Genomic DNA, 18,778 nt, shown 5'->3' on the forward strand with positions numbered 1-18,778 from the left:
GCTTAAAAATGTGTCCACGTAGATACTGTCTTCTGTTACATAACAACAACACAACTGTCCAAAGCTTGTCAGAATTTGGGTGTTTCTGCCAATGTTAGAACTTGTTTTCTCTGGCAAGTAAGAAAATAATTTGTCTTGTCAGTATACAACTGCTGAGTAAGTTAAAAGTCAAGCCTCTCCACCTCACAGGACAAGTCTCTCCCAATGGTGTACTTAAAAAGCTGAAGTGTATCAGCTGAGTCCATTTTAAAGAATCCTCAGACCAATGAGGTGTGGGAAACCAGTGACAGTAAAGCCCAGCAGGAGGCATGAAGAGAAGAAAAATTACATCTTCCAGGTATGTGCAGTTTTGCTTTTAAAAAATATTCTGGATCTGTCTTTTCTGACAACTAGTCAATGAGAGACTGATGATATAATTCTAACAGCACGATGAAATAAAAGCATTTGCTGTAGATTCAGGAATTAAACTGTACCTAAATATCTCAAGATTTTTCTTTACCAAATTTTTGTTTACTGAATATATCATTTTTGTTTACTTCTGTTTCATTAAAAAATTCAAATGACTGAAGAGTATCTTTGTACTTCTCCAGAAAACAGATTAATTCACAACTGTGCCAGATAAAATATAAACTAGATTTTAAATGTAAGTAGCTAATTCCTTCATTGAAAGTTCATCTTTTTTGCAAACTTCCAAATTGTTATTTGGAAAAAAAAATAAGCTCTCTGAGGTGGACCATAATCAAATACTTTATAGATTCTGTCATATGTGATGCAGCAGTATCTGCAAAAATGTGGCCCATACTGCAAAACTGGATGCCATGATATTAACACATTATTTCCCATTCTGTAACTTTTTCACAGCTTTGTTGAGAAGGTGGCTCTAACAAATAATTCATGTAGTGCATATCACAAGCATTATCTTATTCAGAATGCACTCTGCAGAGATGTATGTATTTTTATGGGGCCTGGTACTAATGTTCATAAACAGATGGAAAGTTAATAATTAAGACATATATACTATCATGATCTTGTTCTTTTTCATGCTGTGACTGTTTCATGAGTTACTTTGTTTACCCCTAATGCAGTACAGAAAAATGCAGTAGCATCTCTTTAAAACTCTAGACATGAACAGGAGTGATCTAATTTTCAACAGAAAATGGGTGAAACGAGCCTTTCAAAGAAATATATGGATGTTCTTAATGGCGTATCTAACTGTCATGAATTGCATTGCCATGTAAATAGAGTAAGGCATAATGGGAATTTTTGAGATGATTTTTTTAATTTTTTTATTTATTTTTTATTTTTTTAGGAAACATTTAAACATAAAAAAGCAGAAATTTTGAAGTTTGCCAGTGAAGGATGTTTTGAAGATTGAAAGTAAATTCTTCTGTTTTTCATTTGCTTGTTTCTAATTGATGACTTCTAACAACATCTACTTAATATCTAGTTTCCTTAAATTATTTTCTCACATTTAGTTATTTCTATGTGGGTTTGACTGATAGAACAGTGCTCTTTGGAACAGCAAGTAAGAAAGTACTCATTTAGGCTAATGGTCTATTTCGAATGCAATGATGTAAATGAAGCATTTAGAACATACAGTTTCTAAGACAAGCTGGTTCAGAAAAATCACTTGAACAAATCTCTAACACACTTTATCTAAAGATAAAAATAAATTCTTAGGAAACAAGTAGAAAAAGTTCCATGTAACAAATCAGCATTTCCCAATGCCCTGTGAGATTTTAGTGTGGACAGAGATTTTCTACTGCAAGAAAAAATGAATGCGAATGAAAGAACTATCATACGCAACTTTGTATGGGAAGAGGAATAAAGTGAGGAGATAGACAAGTTTTTTTATTAACTAATATCCTCAATATTTAGCATTCTATCCTCCATATTTTGAAAAATATCTATCGAGTTGCAAGGTGGTTTTTTTTTTTTTTTTAATGTGATAAAATGTCACTATGACTTTGATACTTCAGCATAAAAAGAAATGTTTCATTCTCTTTGCCTCATTAGGATCTCATGTGAGGTTCCTGTCAGCTACAAGTTTGTTCAGTTTATCTCAAGAAAAAAGAAGGGAAAAATGCTCAAAATTTGCCTTATGTCAGTCCAAAGGATTGCCGTGGCTAGAACATTAAGTTCAGAAGAATATCATTTATGTCAGTTAAAGCAGAATCTTCCTGTGCCCCATTTTCTTCATCACTTTAAGGCATGACGATATTTATGTAAAGGCCCAACCTCGCCATGCAATTAGTCTGAAATCAAACAGCACTATGTAAAGATGTTCAGTCAATGATTCCAAGATGTATTTCTTTTCATGTGCTATTTTCTTAGCTGAGAAGTACTTTCTTTTGGACCACCATTTCACAAAAGATAAAGAGTATTCAAATTTGAATTGGCCAGGGAGAACATGGCCTGATATTGAATGCATCCTTAACAAGTTTGCTGATGATACTAAACTGGGAGGGGCTGTTTACTCTCTGGAGGGATGTGGCCTTGCAGAGGGATCTAGATACCTTGGAGAATTGGAGAGACATCAGTCTCTCTCAGTGAGAGCCAGCAGTGTGTCCTGGCAGGCAGAAGGGCAAGCTGCATTGGGGTGCATTAAACAGCACCATAGCCAGCCAAAAGAGGCGATTCCCCATCTATATTTAGCACTGGTGTGGCCTCACCTTGAATGCTGCGTGCAGTTCTGGTCTCCACAATATAAAAACATTGTTAAGATACTTGAAAGCATCCAGAGGAGGGTAACAAAGCTGGTAAAAGGGCATATCCCTTGAGGAGAGGCTGAGGACACTTGAATTGTCCAGTCTGGAGAATAGGAGGCTGGGAGGCGACCTCACTGCTTGCTGCAACGTCCTGAGGATAGGAAGCAGAGAGGGAAGCTCCGATCTCTGCTCCCTGGTCACCAAGGTCAGGACACGTGGGAACAGCACAAAGCTGTGTCAAGGGAAGTTCAGACTGAAAAAATATCTTTACTGTAAGGGTGGTCAAACACTGGAACAGGCTACCTAGAGAAGTGGTTGATGCCTCATGCCTGTCTGTGTTCAAGAGGCATTTGGATATTGTCTTCAATAAAATGCTTTAACTTCTGGTTAGCTCAGAAATCTGGCTGTGGAACTAGATAGATGATCCTTGTAGCTACCTTCCAACTGAACTATTCTGTTTTTTAATACGCTCATATAGTTTTACAATCTCTTATTCATTATCATCTTTGTCTTTTTTATTACAGTAGACCTGCTAGGAATGGCAACTGTTAATATTTGAGACTGTAGATTTTCTTTTTAATGTCAAAATAAAATTAATATTGACCATTTGAGATCAGTGCTGCTCTAGGATCACAGATCTTTCTTCAAGAAGGCAGCTCACATGAGAGAACTAAAGAGGAACATGGCCTTTCAAGGAACTTTTAAGCACTGTGTACTGTGGTTGCAGGGAACACGGTGACACCTCGTGCAATGTGGCTTATCATGTACTCAACTAACTGCACTTCATTTTCTGCCATTTAAAGTAAAAGCTAGGAATTCAGTATTATATGAAGTGTATTTCTCATGAAGAATCATAGAGGTTAAACACAGAGCTTTGCTCTTTTGTTTTGTAAATGCTAGTTAATGTTGATGTTTGAATCAAGCACATATTTAGATCCAATTACTAAACACATAACTGTGTACTGCGGGTGTACACAGCTTATAAATCATGAGACTTCATAAAGGTAGTTTAAAACTCATCTGCACTCTGTTTCCAGACTCATAAACAGTCTGAGGAAAAAAGCATAGCAGAAGGTAAACATAAACATAGTCTCTCTGGATAAAATCCTCTTCTTGGCTACACAAAATAGAAAAAGTAAAAGCTTTAAATGGTTATATAACCTCTTCTTTTTATCTATCAAATAAAAACTGGCTGTAGAAAATGATTAGCTGGCAGTGCAGTTCCTGACAAAATGATACATCTTTGAGCTTATAAGCTTTATGTTAAAAAAAATAATAATTATTTATAAAATTTCCCCAGTTAAACTTTGTTTAACCATAGCTTGTGGCAAGCAAAATTGTTTGCAAAAAAATTAATAGCACAACAAACTACTAGAGTCTGAGTAATAGCAAACACCTCTACAATTCAAGCTTGACCAGATATGTGGTTTGATTTAATTCTGAAGCAGAGCTTTCTTAAACAGGGAGCATAGGAACTAATTTTTCTTTAGGTACAGAGCAACACATAAAGCTGCATTATGAAACAAGTTTATTAACGGTAAATAAACAAAATGGCTACCTAATAAAACTGGGAGATGCAAATCTGCCTTGCTTTTCATTAATTCACCACAAATACTGCCAGAATTTTAAAATAGGGAAGTATTTTTATGAATCTCACTAAAATGTATAATTCCTTATGAGTCAAATAATATACAATCCTTAGATTTTCAGTAAATATTGTCCAAATGGATTTACTGATCCTAAGCATATTTACAAACCCTAGAACAATTCTGTAAAAAACATAATATATATGCAAATCTTGCCAATAAATCCTAAAAAAACACCCTTATGATTTAGACATTTTTTCATTGCACTGTACAGTACATGCAATACATTTATTTATAAATTAGAATTTTGGTACTCGGCCATTAGCATCAAAATTAAAATACATCTCTTATGCATTAACTCTTAATTAGTTTTTATAAATTCCAATAATAATTTGCACAGTAAGTTCCTGAAGTCCAGATTTAATAATGAGTTTCATAAAAGGCTATGTAATTTGTTTCTCTTGTCTTCATTCAAAGTTCAGAATAAATCACTCTCCAGCCACAATGCGCCCTAGGTATGTTGAAAAGCAGCAATTTGTTATTTTTTGGCAAGCTTAGCCATGATGCTTCTACAAATCTGCTGAAATAAAATCAACAACAAACCTGGAAATGACCTTTTTTAAAAAAAAAAAATAATGACAGGTATTGAAGGCAGATATAAGAATCAACTTGCAGTATTGTACACAAATAACCTATCTTCCTTGGGTCAATTTCAACACCCTTTCAGTTTAACATTCAAAGTCTATCAAAAATTATGCTTCTGCTGAAATAGTTGCTTCTATGTTACTCTCTGCATGCACATGCACTTCTCATTGTCGTCTCTACGTGGGCAGTAAATCTTGTACGGCAAATCAGTTCTGAGAGCTAAAAACCAAACAAATCCCCAAAACAAAACCACCAACAAAACCAAATGATTATTTTTCCGTCAGATTGAACTTGATCCTGCTCAGTCTGTGGCAGTATTCGAATTGGCTTAGGGGAACTGTGAATCTACAAAATCAGCAGCACAAAACTGATGGATACTGCTGATGATCTTAGATTTTACATTAGTTTCAAGTCTTTTGAAAGATCCAATTCCAATAGCAGGTGCCAAGAATTTGAGAACAGCTCAGAATTTGATGGAATATAGGTGACAGGAAGGGATGGGGTAGTAAATGAGAAGTGATGTATCTAAGCCAGGAGGAGGCAAACATTTCTTTTAATTCAATAAATAAAATAAAATCCTTAGACTCTTCTAAAAATGTGGATAAAATCAAGATGAAAACTTAAATTGCAGTAGTGTTCTTTCACATTAAAGCAAACAAATTATCTTAAAAACAAGATGTGTAACTAATAGTTTTATCAAGGTTACATCTTTCCCTAAATACTTACATAAGTCACATTTTAATTTAATTTATATAATTTTGTATATTACATACAGACTTTCTATTCAAAAATTCATTTGCCGATCAAAAGTCATAGCACACTGAGCCATAGGTGCTGCAGACACAAGGGAATGTTCTCCATATTGCAAGTAAAAAATAAGGAGAAAAAAAGTTTCCATCTTTTTATGCTGATAAAATTTTTTGCTTGTTTGTTTGTTTAATGATACCTAGAACTTCTGTAGCAGAGCAATTATTCCACGGAGCCTAATGAAGTTTTTCAGTTGCATAAATAGGGAAGTATTAGTGTTTTGTCTTCAAAGTAGTCCTCTGTTTCCTTTTAAGTACTGGGGCTAAATTCCCTTCTCAAGCACAGCAATGTCAATATGATATAGTACTGGATGGTTACTGATGGGATGCAGAATATGGATTATAATTTAATTTTCAAATAAATCTTATATTCACAAAGCAGAACAAAACTACAGATTTTGTTTTGAAATATAATGATTCATATTTGCAGCTGCTGCCTCTCATTTTGCACCTGAAAATCTGAGAGTGCATCTGTACTTACAGGCTCATATGCTTTGTGAGCAGCTTAAAATCTGACCAATATTTTACTTTATATGCACACTTCGTGCAGACCATTGGCTCATATACTAGTTGAAATTAGAGTGAACTCCGTTGAAGTACACTGGAGTAGAACTATAATGGAAATTAGATCTGGGCTCATCTGTTTACATCATATTTATTTATCCGAATCCGACAGACAGCACTAGTAAGGGAAATCTAAATGATTAACACAGTCTGGCACCTGGACATATGCACCAATGTTATTTAAAATTAGATCCCTCGGAAGGATATACCAGGGAAACAACCCACTGAGAAAAAAAAAATTGTACAATCTTCACTTTTGTGTTCTAAAACCATTTTTGTAGGAGAAAATCTTTAGAATCACAAAGTATTGCAACAATATTCTAAATTGAGCTGAAGTCTGATTTTTGTTTGTTGCCTTGGATATTAGAGAAAGTTGTGATAAAAAGCCTGCCAGTTTGTATAGCATACAACTGTAATTATGTTGGGCTAAAAAATTTAGCTTTTCTGGTTTTGAGTATATATACATATATTTACATATATTTGTATTATACTTAAAATATCTTATAAAAACATATAGAAAATATCAATAAGTAGACTATTTTTCTATAAACTGACTTGGATTTTGAAGTGTTCATGTGTATAAATAGCTCAATTAAGCCAGTAAAAGGAAGATTTTGCAAACTCAGTGCTTTAATAAAAAGCTGTACATTCCTAGCCCATCAGCATGAAAGGAGGGTGTCATAAGAAATAAAAAAAGGTAAATCCTAAAGTTTGCATGAACTATTCTTTCACCTAAAAAGAAGAGAACTGAGATTCAAGAGTTCTCGAGTAGCTATAAGAAAACACCACATCATCCTGAATGATTCTGCAAAGGAAGCACCATTCAGGAAGCACAATTTTTTAAAATAAGGTTAACAATAAGACTCTATTTCTACATAATTTTAAGTGAGGGAAAAAGTGCAGCACACTAGATTATACTACTGCATTACTCTAGAACATTTTCTATCCTTTCTTCTGAAGTGTAGCTTTTAGTTCATTGGTTACTAAAATCTTATAAAAACTTATAAAAAAAACTTATAAAAAATATTTTTACGTCCAAATGTTGTACTTCGTAACATTAATTTAAATGTTGATTTAAATTCATTTTGATGAATAATAGAGATGCTGTATATTTGAAAATCTATAATGCATGTGCATGGTTAGAATTAAACCTCAATGTATGAATCTCCTGGCCATTAGTTTTACAAGAAGGTATATAAAAAAAAAGTTGATAGCCAGAATATTATTTCTGATTATTAAACAGAAAAATCATTTCCATTGGAAGAAAACATAACAATTTGCTTTTTGAAAACATTTTAGGAAAGCAGTATCAAGATGTACTGCCAGTCAATCAACGGGACTGACTGAATTTCAAAAGCTGTCCCAAAGAAAACCTCTCTTGCATATTCCAGTAATTCTCTGCGGTCCAAGTCCTGTTTTTAATACAAGGAAATCTGGACTTTCTTTAGTTACTCCTTCAGCAGTAATTTTAACAAGCAACAGCTAATGAATCAATGAATTTCTATTATTAAAACTAAAATATTTAATCATTTCTGAACATTACTGTATGAGGTGTCATAAACATTAAACAATATTTCAAAAGTTTTCTGAGGAAATAAAAAGTATATTTGGAGACAGAAATCCATCTGCTGACATCAAGTCAGCATTAGATTAGATTCAACAAACTTTAAAATAAAGTTCTTTAACAGTATTTCTATCAACAGATGTCACCACTGTCTAGGGAAGCTTATAAACTTTGGTTCTAGGGTAAATATTGTAAAAAGAAAAAATATATTTGTGTTCACTGTAAAGATGGCACAAATATTTCACGAAAAGGAGAACAGATTTGTGTAACTTTTGTCTTCTAGAATATGGAATAAACTTATTGAATGAAAAGTGCATATTTTATATTGCTTTGCTTTTACAGTTAGATTGCTACAAATCCTACCCAGCCCCTGGCCCAACAAACTGCTGGAGGATGGGGTGATCAGTCCTGTTGGCTGCCTAGATCTCATACCCATGGGCATGAGTCCATTCTTCTGGACTCAGAGTAGGAATGGAAGGGATCACACTTGAACTCTAAGTCCCAGAGGCAAAATTTACCATTAGAAGACCAAGCTTATTTACCTATGTCCTTTCCTGTTGCGGGAATATTCTTATCTACAAATGACTGACAGCCAGAAAGTCCCATCCAGTCATTAGTGACCTTTCTTCAGTAGGAATGCACTCAAGAAAGTGGGTTTTGCTTTTTTGAACTAAGTGCTTAGACAACATTCTTTCAATGCAATTATCACTTCTTGTGAACAGAGAACTAATAGCTTTTACAGCTCAAATGGACTAAGATCTGGCTACAGGCTCACAGAGGTGAAACAGGGGGACTGACAGAACTCCCTGCTCATTGTCACTGCTTAGCAGAACCTAACTCCTCTCAAAAGTGCTGAACACATCATAAAAGAAAACTCTGTGGTGTTATTCGAAGATGATCTCTTCCCCGGTACCTACTGAAATAAGAAGATACAAAATAACCTAAATGGTTAGTTTAGTATTTTCCTCTGCTTTTGATATAGGATCTTTCAGTCCACACTTCTCTGAAGGACACTTGTACTTATTTTATAATTGTGGCTTACAGCTAGTCACCTGTACTTAGTTTAATGTTAATTGGTCTCATCTTAGCTTCACGAATGCTAGTGTGTCAGCAAACTGGCAGTATTTTTTATTGTTATTGACCACGCTCCTAATAAAAACAGATCAATAAACAAGATGTTCTTGGGATTTTGTAATACCTTTAGCTTATGTTCTTTCTTGACTCAGCATATTTTTTCTAAGTATTTACTAGCTTTGTCTCACAACTTCCACACAAGTTCCACAAAAACTTTTTGTTTGCAAAACCAAATAATTCATTTACAGTATATAAGCAGCTAATTTGCATCTCTTTTTAAAAAGCACTTAAGCAGATATTTAAGTTTTCTGACTTTACCTCATATCCAGTCATATGCAAATTGGATGATGTTAAATTTAAAGAGTTATTACTACATTAGTGTTAGAAGAAACAATGTTTTAAGAGGCACACTCTGGGGAAAGGATTGTCTGATTTGACTTTTTTGTCAAATGCGATCATAGTTTCCCTCAGAAGACAGAGTTCTATACAGGTTCATAATATAAACTGCAGTTAATTAAAATCTATTTATACGCTGCATGACACATAAGCACTGATTTTTTTATTTTTTATTTTTGGCAAGGAAGAGAAAAGAAATGAGATAACAGTTTGTTAATAAAACAGAAAAGTTCTATCTTCCTTGCATAGCCACCAAATTCAGTGTATGTATGCCTAGAATAAAGATTGAATCCTTGACAGTTAAAGTATTAACTAGTAGCAAATGCTACAGTAGTACTGTTACTGAAGAATGGTTTAATAAAATTATACTCTGATGAATTCAGTAACTGTGTGAAAAATAGGACAGTGGGAATCATAGGAGAAAATTCAAATAACCTGAGGCATGTTCCTACCTATTAGAGTAGCAAGCTTCAGATTTTCAGTTGTTGGATTTCAGTTGTTGAATATAAATACGTGTTGACATTCTGTACAAAATACATGCACATGTCCAATTATTTGATATCTCTCATAACGAGTTTAAGTTTTTGAAGTAAAAGCAATTGATGGAAAATAAATTCTCCCATCACACAGCACACAGCCACTATTGGACAAAATCGAAAACAATCATTAGACATGCAATAAATATGAAGTGGCTTCTCAGTACGTTCATGATTATCAACCACCTTAAAAAAAAGAAAAAAAAAGACAAAAAAAGACACCTGTCATAAATGTCTATGCTGAGCATCTGTCACCAATGCAGCACTCAGTAACCACCTAAAGATGCAGTTGGATTACATTAGCAAAAAAAGGCATTGTAAATGAAGGCATTGCCGTACGCAGTGTAACTTCTTCCAAGTCAGCAAAGTCCCACTAATATAGGCATTCCCAAGGCTTATGTATACGGTACAGAACTGCCCAATTGGTCATTGCCAGTAGTTGAAATTACAGCAAATAAACACAGATGCTAAATACCAACTTCAGAAATTTAGCCTCAGCATTGAACTATGCCCCAGCCTTTGTCTATAGTCCTAGACAGATCACTTGATTCTGTGGATTTCTCATGAATTCAGGCAAGGAGATGAAGTAGTTGCTCAGTTATTTTAACTACCATTGTTGGTGGTATCTTTTTTACTGTTATATAAAATGGGGATTAAAAAATACTTCCTCTCACTCCTACCTTACCTTCTTTCATTTAGCCAGATTGCTGTAGTTTGGAGTAAAAAGTCTTCCACAAATTTTACTAAGAAAACCAATCCTGGGTTTCCATTATAAGATTTTATGATATATTATGTATGTTGATATGCTATATGTTTATCCTGTGTTGTGATTGAATCAAATGAAGGCAATGTGTGTTTGCTTACTTCACTTAAATTGCAACGCTACCTTGAAAAATAATGCTATGATTTTTTCCTTTTCTATTGACAGCCAGCAGATGAATCTTGGAAGCAGATGAGTAAAATTTAGGTCTAAAAGAAAAGTCCAGGAAAAATATGTTTCTAAACAGCAATCTGGTTAAGAAACATTCTGATAGAAGCCAATGCTAACTTTGTTTAAAGAACATATAGCATTGCTGCAATATGAAAATGGGATGAAAATAACTTTTAATACATGTCTTTAAGGAATTTAGAATTAATTCCCACCTGACAGTCAGAGCACTGAACAGGTAGGACTGCACATAGACAATCCATGGGAATAGTATCTACATAAAGCATGCTACTAACAATGGCTGTGCTTTCTTGTTCATTCAGTTTCCCTTGTTCAGTTCCCTTGGAGCCACAGTTGCCTGGTTATTTTGGTATTTTCCTAGTTGTCAGAGTTCTGTAAGCTGAAAGCATATTAAACTCCAGCCACTCAAAAGAAGCCCAGAAAGAGTCATGACATTTTTCCTTAACTTCACAAATAAATGGTACAGGACACTGAACTAGTTCTGTCCTGTAATGCTTTCTCCATTTTGAAGGAGGCATCAGAGGAAAAGATGTGGAAAATTCTGGGAGGTGCCACTGCTTTTTAATACCTGACTGAACCAAGTGAAGTTGTGTTGGCCAGTGAAGCTGGTTCATCAAATCTTTATCAGGGACTCTGCAATTTCAACTCATTTTTATTACTTAGTTTTTATCCATATAAGTTCAAGTATAAAGTACAAGAGTCCTTGAGGCTATTTGCTTTTAGCACAAAAGAACTACTGAAAAATTCCTAACGTATCTACGCTAGCTAGGCTAGAGCTCATAGAGGATATGTTGTTTGGCCAAACGCAGTATGACTGTCTGTCAGAACACCTCATGTCTTTAGCAGCAAAGTCACCTCTTTCACATCTAATGTTGAGAAAATCCAAATAATTTTTTTTCTTTGTATACTGTTACTTCTCTGCTCACCACAATTCATACAGCATCCCCTATGTTACAGCTATAGTTTGTATCACCAGATTTTCTCTCCTTTTTTTCTTTTTTCCTGCTCACAATAGCTACAGAATAAAATACATACTGTCAGAAGGGAGTTTTCAGCAGGTTTATATTTACCCTCTGCTTGAACTGGATTATATGTTCTTTCATGCAAGAAGGCTAAAGGTAAAATGAAAACTCTCACTTGTGTGCTTAAAAGAATACGTGCTAAATCAAACCATTTCTGTGAAATATCACTGTGCTTCTTTGCAGAAAAATTCAGACAAGTTTGGTTTTGTGTGAATGCACTAAGGCTGTCACCACAGACAACAGTTCTACTTTGCACATCTCAAACACCATTAAGATGCTCAGGATCAGAATACAAGAGGCTGATTGAAAAAGCAAAGCAAGTAATGTAAATTATGGGGAGACTATCTGGCGATTGGAGAATTATGCTGCACCTATGTTATCAGATTTTGCTAACAAAATTTGCCTCTTATTATTGTATCACCTCATGGCAGATGGGATCTGCTGAAATACTACAAATTACTGTCAGCTGTGGGAGGACTAATGGAAAAATCAAGGTATGAACCAAGTAATCTTGCAATTTCTCAGGTAAAAAAAAAAAAAAGATATTTTTATGTGTAGCAGAGCATCCAAATGATACTGCAGACTATTTTGATGTCTTCAAATAAAGGTCAAATTCTACACCTAAAAAATTGTTATCAACAGCAGATTTTCTTAAATATGGATATTAATCTGGTTCTCCACCTTGCTTCTCACTTTACACACCCCAAACTGTGCCTCTTGCATATTAACTTCATTCACCATCTCTGTCACCTACCCTGGTCAGCATTCCTGTTTGCTGGCTGGAGGCTTTTGCAATTTGTTTTGCAAGTATGAAATCATAATATAATTTGTCTATAAAAAGACAAGATAGTTCTGTTGGCCTGTGCAACATCTTCAGAGGTATGAAGATAAAGAGAATGATAACTGACGTGAAAGTCTGGTACACCCAAATGAAACAGGAATTTTAAAAACGACATCAAAAGAAACAGATCACTGAAGAAAGTTAACTGGAGAACTTACCCATGGAGATCGACACTTCAAAGTGTCACATTTTCATGAGGCAACTCATAGCATACAACAAAAAATTCCGGTTAGCACACCACACGGTGATACAGGGGCAGGCTGCCATATCTAAGCCTATGCTTTCCAAGGATAAAGGGTTTACTGGTCTAGGTTTGGATATGCAATATTCTTGCATGCATCAGACTTCTGCTTTGTGAATATTTCAGATTCATTCTGCATGCACCATAGCAGCACTTTGATATATGTGTTGTAACTCTGATTGGAGTAATACACTGTCTCTGCTGTCTAGAAATCATGAACCATTCTGCCAAATCCTCTAGTTCTACACCAAGGAAATTTTTATATGAGAAAGAAAGACACATCAATGGAAATCCAGATGCACAGCTGCCTTGAAACAGACGCCACTGGGATGCATAAGCACAATCCCACACAGCTTTTTTCAAAGAACAGTCAGATACTAAAAAGGGTGTGTTGTAGTGGGAACAAGACCTGAATGTGAATGTACTCTGCTGAAGTAGCTATGCCAGTAATAATGTTCTGGGAGAAATGTTTCCAGTAAAACTCTGCAACATGCTGTACGTGGTTTGTGAAAGTGTTTCCACTTGATGTTACAGAGATTGCAATCCCTGCCAAAAACACAACAGGTGCTTCAGTGAAATGCAAAGGAATTTCAAGTTGGTTGACTACAAGAAGATTTTGTTTGGGTTTTAAACTCTGGCAAGATACAGCATTATTACTGTTCATCATGCTATTATTGTACTGATATGCAGTATTAGACTTTGGAATAGTAAGGTTTTTGACTCCTTCATGTTAATTTAGATATGTTGTATTATCTTCTGTTTAACAAATTTAGTATTTCAATAATGAATTGGAATATTATATATAGGTTACATATATATATATATACACACACACACACAGTTACTTTTAACTTTTTCAATACAGAAGCATGCAAAAAAAGAGCTCATTCACAAGCACCATGCATGAAGATGAAGTGGAATCCCCTACCCAAATATTTATCAGAGGTAGCATGCATCAAGCCACAGAATTTGACTTTAGGCAGATGATACAGAAAAGAACTACCAAAGATATGGATATCACTGCATTTGCAATATGAATGGGTATCCCCTACACTTATATTAGAGAATGAATAGCCATACACAACGGGTAAATGGGAATATATATCCCTTTCATGCTTCAAAAGAAAAGAACAGTACGATTCTGTTAGAGAATTCCTCATGTCAAAATTTCTGTGCTGTACCTTATCTGTGGTTAAAATGTGGATTTCATTTACTAACCATCCTGCAGTCCAGTGCTTTTTATTCTATTTGCTTCAAGAAAAGAATCTGCCTGTCATATTTTTGGAAGTGCTTATTTAAAAGAAAAAAAAAAAGGGGGGAGAAATACTACAGTGTGCTACACAGAAAAAAGAAAAAGGTATTTCCTCTACTATTGCTGTTTTATGTAACTTTTAGAAGTTAACTGCATTATGATAGTTGGTTCTACTTCATGCAGCTCCATAATCGAAGGGTGGAATAATCAGGATCACTAATAATTTTCTCAAGAGTCATCTGTCAGCACCCATAACTCATTATAAAACCAATTATGTCACTTCTGGCATACCTTTCAACACTTTGGTGCCTGCCAAAGTAAAAATCAATAAAAGGTTATTACTATTCCAAGGCTGTTATTAGGTAAGTGGCTCTAGTGGCACTCCCTGTTGGGGGACTGCCATTAAAGCTTTTAGAACTGCGTAATCCTGGAGTCTTATTAGGCTACTTTAGCAAGCATAATTCAAAACACAAAAGTATTTTCAAACTTATTGTTAATACCTCCAGTTGACTAGTTACCATGAAACACTGATGCAGGCTGCTGAGTAACACTGACAAAACTTACTGAACAATAGCACATACTTTTATGAGTTTTATGTGTTTAATAACAATGGAGTTTCACCTGAATTCTTCTGGTCTGATAGAAAAATTCATCCTCTGCCACACAGGCAAAGATTTCTCCATTTTAATACTTGATATATGTATTATAAAACACACTTCAGATTACAAGGTCTGTAAATTCTGCTTAAGATATCACTAAATTTTGAAATGCAATATGACGGGGCCTTGCAGCAATCTGCCCTAAATCCACCTTTAAAGTGCCAAAATCAAAGATAAATTGATGACAAGTGTTCTGGCAAATTAGATCTTTTAAGCAATCAGATTATGGATCTATCTCTTTCATAGATGGAACACCTCTCATTCATTTTACCTGCTACATTCATCAATCTCCTTTTCCAAGTGTTAATGAAGTAGAAGTGCCTACATTATCTATCAGTAAAGAAGAGTAAACAATAAATTAAATTTAGAAAACTTCCTGTTCTATCTACTCAGAAAACTACTGAAGTAGATCAATTAAGCTAAGCTAAAGATGACAAAAATCGCTAGCGGAGGATCTCACCCAATTGCTGCACATATTATTTATCTATATAAAAACATCCCAGGCTACAGTCTGAAAAGCATAATGGAAATAAATGTATTCTACTGCAATCTTCACCAAGTTCTAACAAAGACAATTGTGATGCTCAATGAACCTACTTAAAATTATTTGCAATAATTTCTAATAACTTAAACAGTTTCAAAATGCTTCAAGTCATACTATCTAGTAAGCATTTTTCTGTGTTAGTCAAAATTCTAAAGCAAATACTTAAATACAGATTATTCAAATTACACGTGACCCAGTAAGTTACAAAATCAATTACACAGTAATTAATCAAATACATACTGCCCTCAGTCTTTGGAAAAAAAATAATTGGTGAATCTTTTCAGTCACTTTGGCATTAAGGACTGGTTAAACATAAGTTCTATTAAAAATCTTCAAAGAAGACTTTTCTCTTGTGATTGTTCCTTAACTGGCCGAGCTTCAAAAGCCATGTGTAGGAATATGTACTTCCTTTTTTTTTTCTTTTAGAAAACAAACAAACTAACTAAAAAAAACTGTAAACCAAACCAACTGAAAAAAACTAGAACAGTAGCTGTTTTGCCAAAGCTGCTTATGTGCCTATATGCTAAATCTGCACATTGGTGATCTTGGAAAATTAATTTTTGTTGTTGCCAAAAGAAGCGTTTCAATAGCAGCTGCTCTTCCAAAAGAGAGAGCTTCAAATAAGCAAAGAAATCGGTTAGTGAGGTCTACGTAGTTCTAGTTTGTAAGAAGCCTGAGTGCATCATGTGTATGAATCCACGCAGGAGGACTCATTTGCTATCATGTATCATTGTAGAACCAGGGCTGGATGAGTGGCCATGGTGAAGAAAGAGCACTTTAAAGCAGGGAGTAATTTTGCTTGTATGAATAAATAACATGGAGGGAGAACTAAACTGGAGTGATGAGAGAGGAGTCAGAACACATTAACTTTGGAAGCATCCCCCTGTGTGGGCCAATCTCCAGACTCATGGGATGGCAAACACCTTCCTCCCAGGTGAGCACGCTGTGATAGTTCATAAAACTGTCCATGTAGGTGAAGGTGCCCTCAGAGCCCTCTTTGCTGTCAAAAATGACAGCAACAAACTTGCTAATTCCTGCCATCTAGTGAGGCTCAATGCCCTGCATTCATGCCGATAACAAGTTTAATGTGAACCATGAGAAATACAACTGAATACATAAAATGAAGCATATACACATAAAAGCTCTTTTGATCATGCTGGTTGACCAAATATTACAGTAGAGAATATTCAAAAGGTGAATCTCAATGAAAAATCCTCCAATACCTTTTAGTACAAAACAAGTATTAACAGGAAAAAAAATAGGTCACCTTCCAAAATTGTCTATATTATTCGCAAATTTAAATTTGTCGATGTGAAAGACAGTATATGGAAATAAGATCTCTTCATTTCTTTACCTTTGCAATGGACTCGTGCAGTTTGAACGAGGGATCCAGCTCTTCAGTTTTTGTTGAATGTACAGGAAAAAGAGCTTCGGAGAGAAAGCTAGAATTCTGTGAGAAAGAAAGAAGAACCCTTTTAGGATTCTACATCAATTTCTTCATTCAAATACTTACTGGGTTTTGTTCAGAGATTCAAAACTCTTCCAATTGTTCTTAAGTTTTGTGGATTATTAGCTTTTATTTTACTGATCTAATTAACTGATTTCAACTCCTTGAAAGAGACAACCCAGCCCAAGTTTTATGACTATTTCTGGAATGGTAGTAGTCTTTGTAATTATGTTTCCCAACCCAGCAAAGAATTTTGTCTACAAAAATTGTACCAGCATTACAACATTCAATAAATGAGTTATAATTCATTCTTCAGAATATATGTAAACACAATACTCAAAGAACATATTTTTATCTTCTGCAAACACGCTAATTCTGTATAAAGTAATATCATATACATAAGATGGGGTTTTGGTCAATTCCCTAGAATTATACCCTCTAGGTTTACCACTCTTTTCTAATATTTGTACAAAACGTTTGTGTCTTATACTGCAGGAAAGCGAGCAAGCAGGTTGCATATTTGCTGTCACAAGAAAACAATAAACTGATACCCAGGTGTGGACTGAAAAAAAAAGCAAAAAGAAACGAAAATAAAACCCCAGGTCTCAAATGTACACAGATGCCTGAAACTGGGAATTATTTTGAGCCCATGTTTGTGAACCCAGTATAATAATCCAGAAACAAAACTAAAATGAAAAATCTTTCTCTACATCCCCATAGCCCCTGAGGCATACACCCTAAAATTATCCTTACTTTTGTTAAGTGCCTGTAGTTTGGCCTTCTAGGTATGGTCAGAGCTGGCCCCCCTGGAACAGCTAGAAATCTAGTGTCCATTTAATCCCCACTGGGTATAAAAATAAATGCAGAGGTCCAGCTTGGTGGACACGGATGCTCTACCCATTTGGTAAGCATACTTTGAATACACTTACTGCTCACCAACAGCAATGAGTTCAGTATAAGACCACAGAAACTATAGCCAAAGTTATTTCAGAGATCAGCAGAAAGATGTGAAAGCGCATGAGTATCATACCATTCTAAAAATTATTAGTTATGAGCAGTTCTTTTAAAAATATACTCTTCAAAATGAACTCTGACACACAGTTAATCAGAGACAAATCCTCTGCAACCCTGCTTCACTTGTCCTGAAGAGTGACAAAACTTCTCAAGCCCTGTGCCAGGCTCTGGCTATCTCTAGGCAACCAAGTTCACCATCATAATATTTTGTATCTCCTTTTAGAAGTCCTAAATCTTTCATGAATCTTATTCTGCATTTCAATTTGCCAAGCACCTGAACATAATATCACTGTATTTAGCTAGAATATCCTGGACTGTTAGGCAATATTGACAATGTTTTGGAACATTCTTCTTAAACATTCTTAACATTCTTCTTAACATAACAATCTTCTTAACATTCTTCTTAAACATTCTTCTTAATTACCAGCTTCCTGTATCTACTAGACTAACATTTCTTCAGTTTTCTCTTCTTGACATACATCGATCTTCAACAGGTTTTATCTTTATACTCAAACTCTCCCTCCCTCCCCCAGTTTGTGTATACAAGAAGTGAAGCCTTTTTTTAGGGAGTGTTAAACCTTGTAATGATGCTCAACTCATTCTTCAACAGCCAAAGAGTTACTTGCATTCAGATGTTTCATGCTGAGCAGTAGCTGAATAAAGTTCTGGTAAAAAAAAGTATTAAAACTGATCTGAGCTTAACAGAATTGATTTGTAAGGTTTGCACTCCACTACCTTTTCACTTGCTAAAAACACTCTGTAGGACTTATTGTTTTAAACATCAGGAAGTGAGCAAATGAGAGAGACAAACAATTTAGATGCTTTGTTCTGGCTTCTACAACCTCTCTTTATGTGACTGAGCTTTGCTCTTTCTCATGCTGGGTTCCAAGCCATACAAAGGCTGAAGAAAAATTGTACTTTAGCAAAAAT

General features: G+C 34.9%; 1 protein-coding gene across 8 annotated transcripts in view; it reads right to left on the reverse strand.

Annotated features, from left to right (window-relative positions):
- Positions 1-18,778, reverse strand: part of NAALADL2 (N-acetylated alpha-linked acidic dipeptidase like 2) — a 437,725-nt gene that overhangs the window by 45,814 nt on the left and 373,133 nt on the right. For all 8 annotated transcript variants that reach the window (XM_040567010.1, XM_040567016.1, XM_040567011.1 and 5 more), the window contains one exon: positions 16,742-16,837. In XM_040567010.1, coding sequence (XP_040422944.1) covers positions 16,742-16,837 — 96 coding nt within the window. The remainder of the gene's footprint in view (positions 1-16,741; positions 16,838-18,778) is intronic.

This window comes from Cygnus olor, chromosome 9, assembly GCF_009769625.2.
Source record: "Cygnus olor isolate bCygOlo1 chromosome 9, bCygOlo1.pri.v2, whole genome shotgun sequence".
Taxonomy (NCBI): Eukaryota; Metazoa; Chordata; class Aves; order Anseriformes; family Anatidae; genus Cygnus; species Cygnus olor.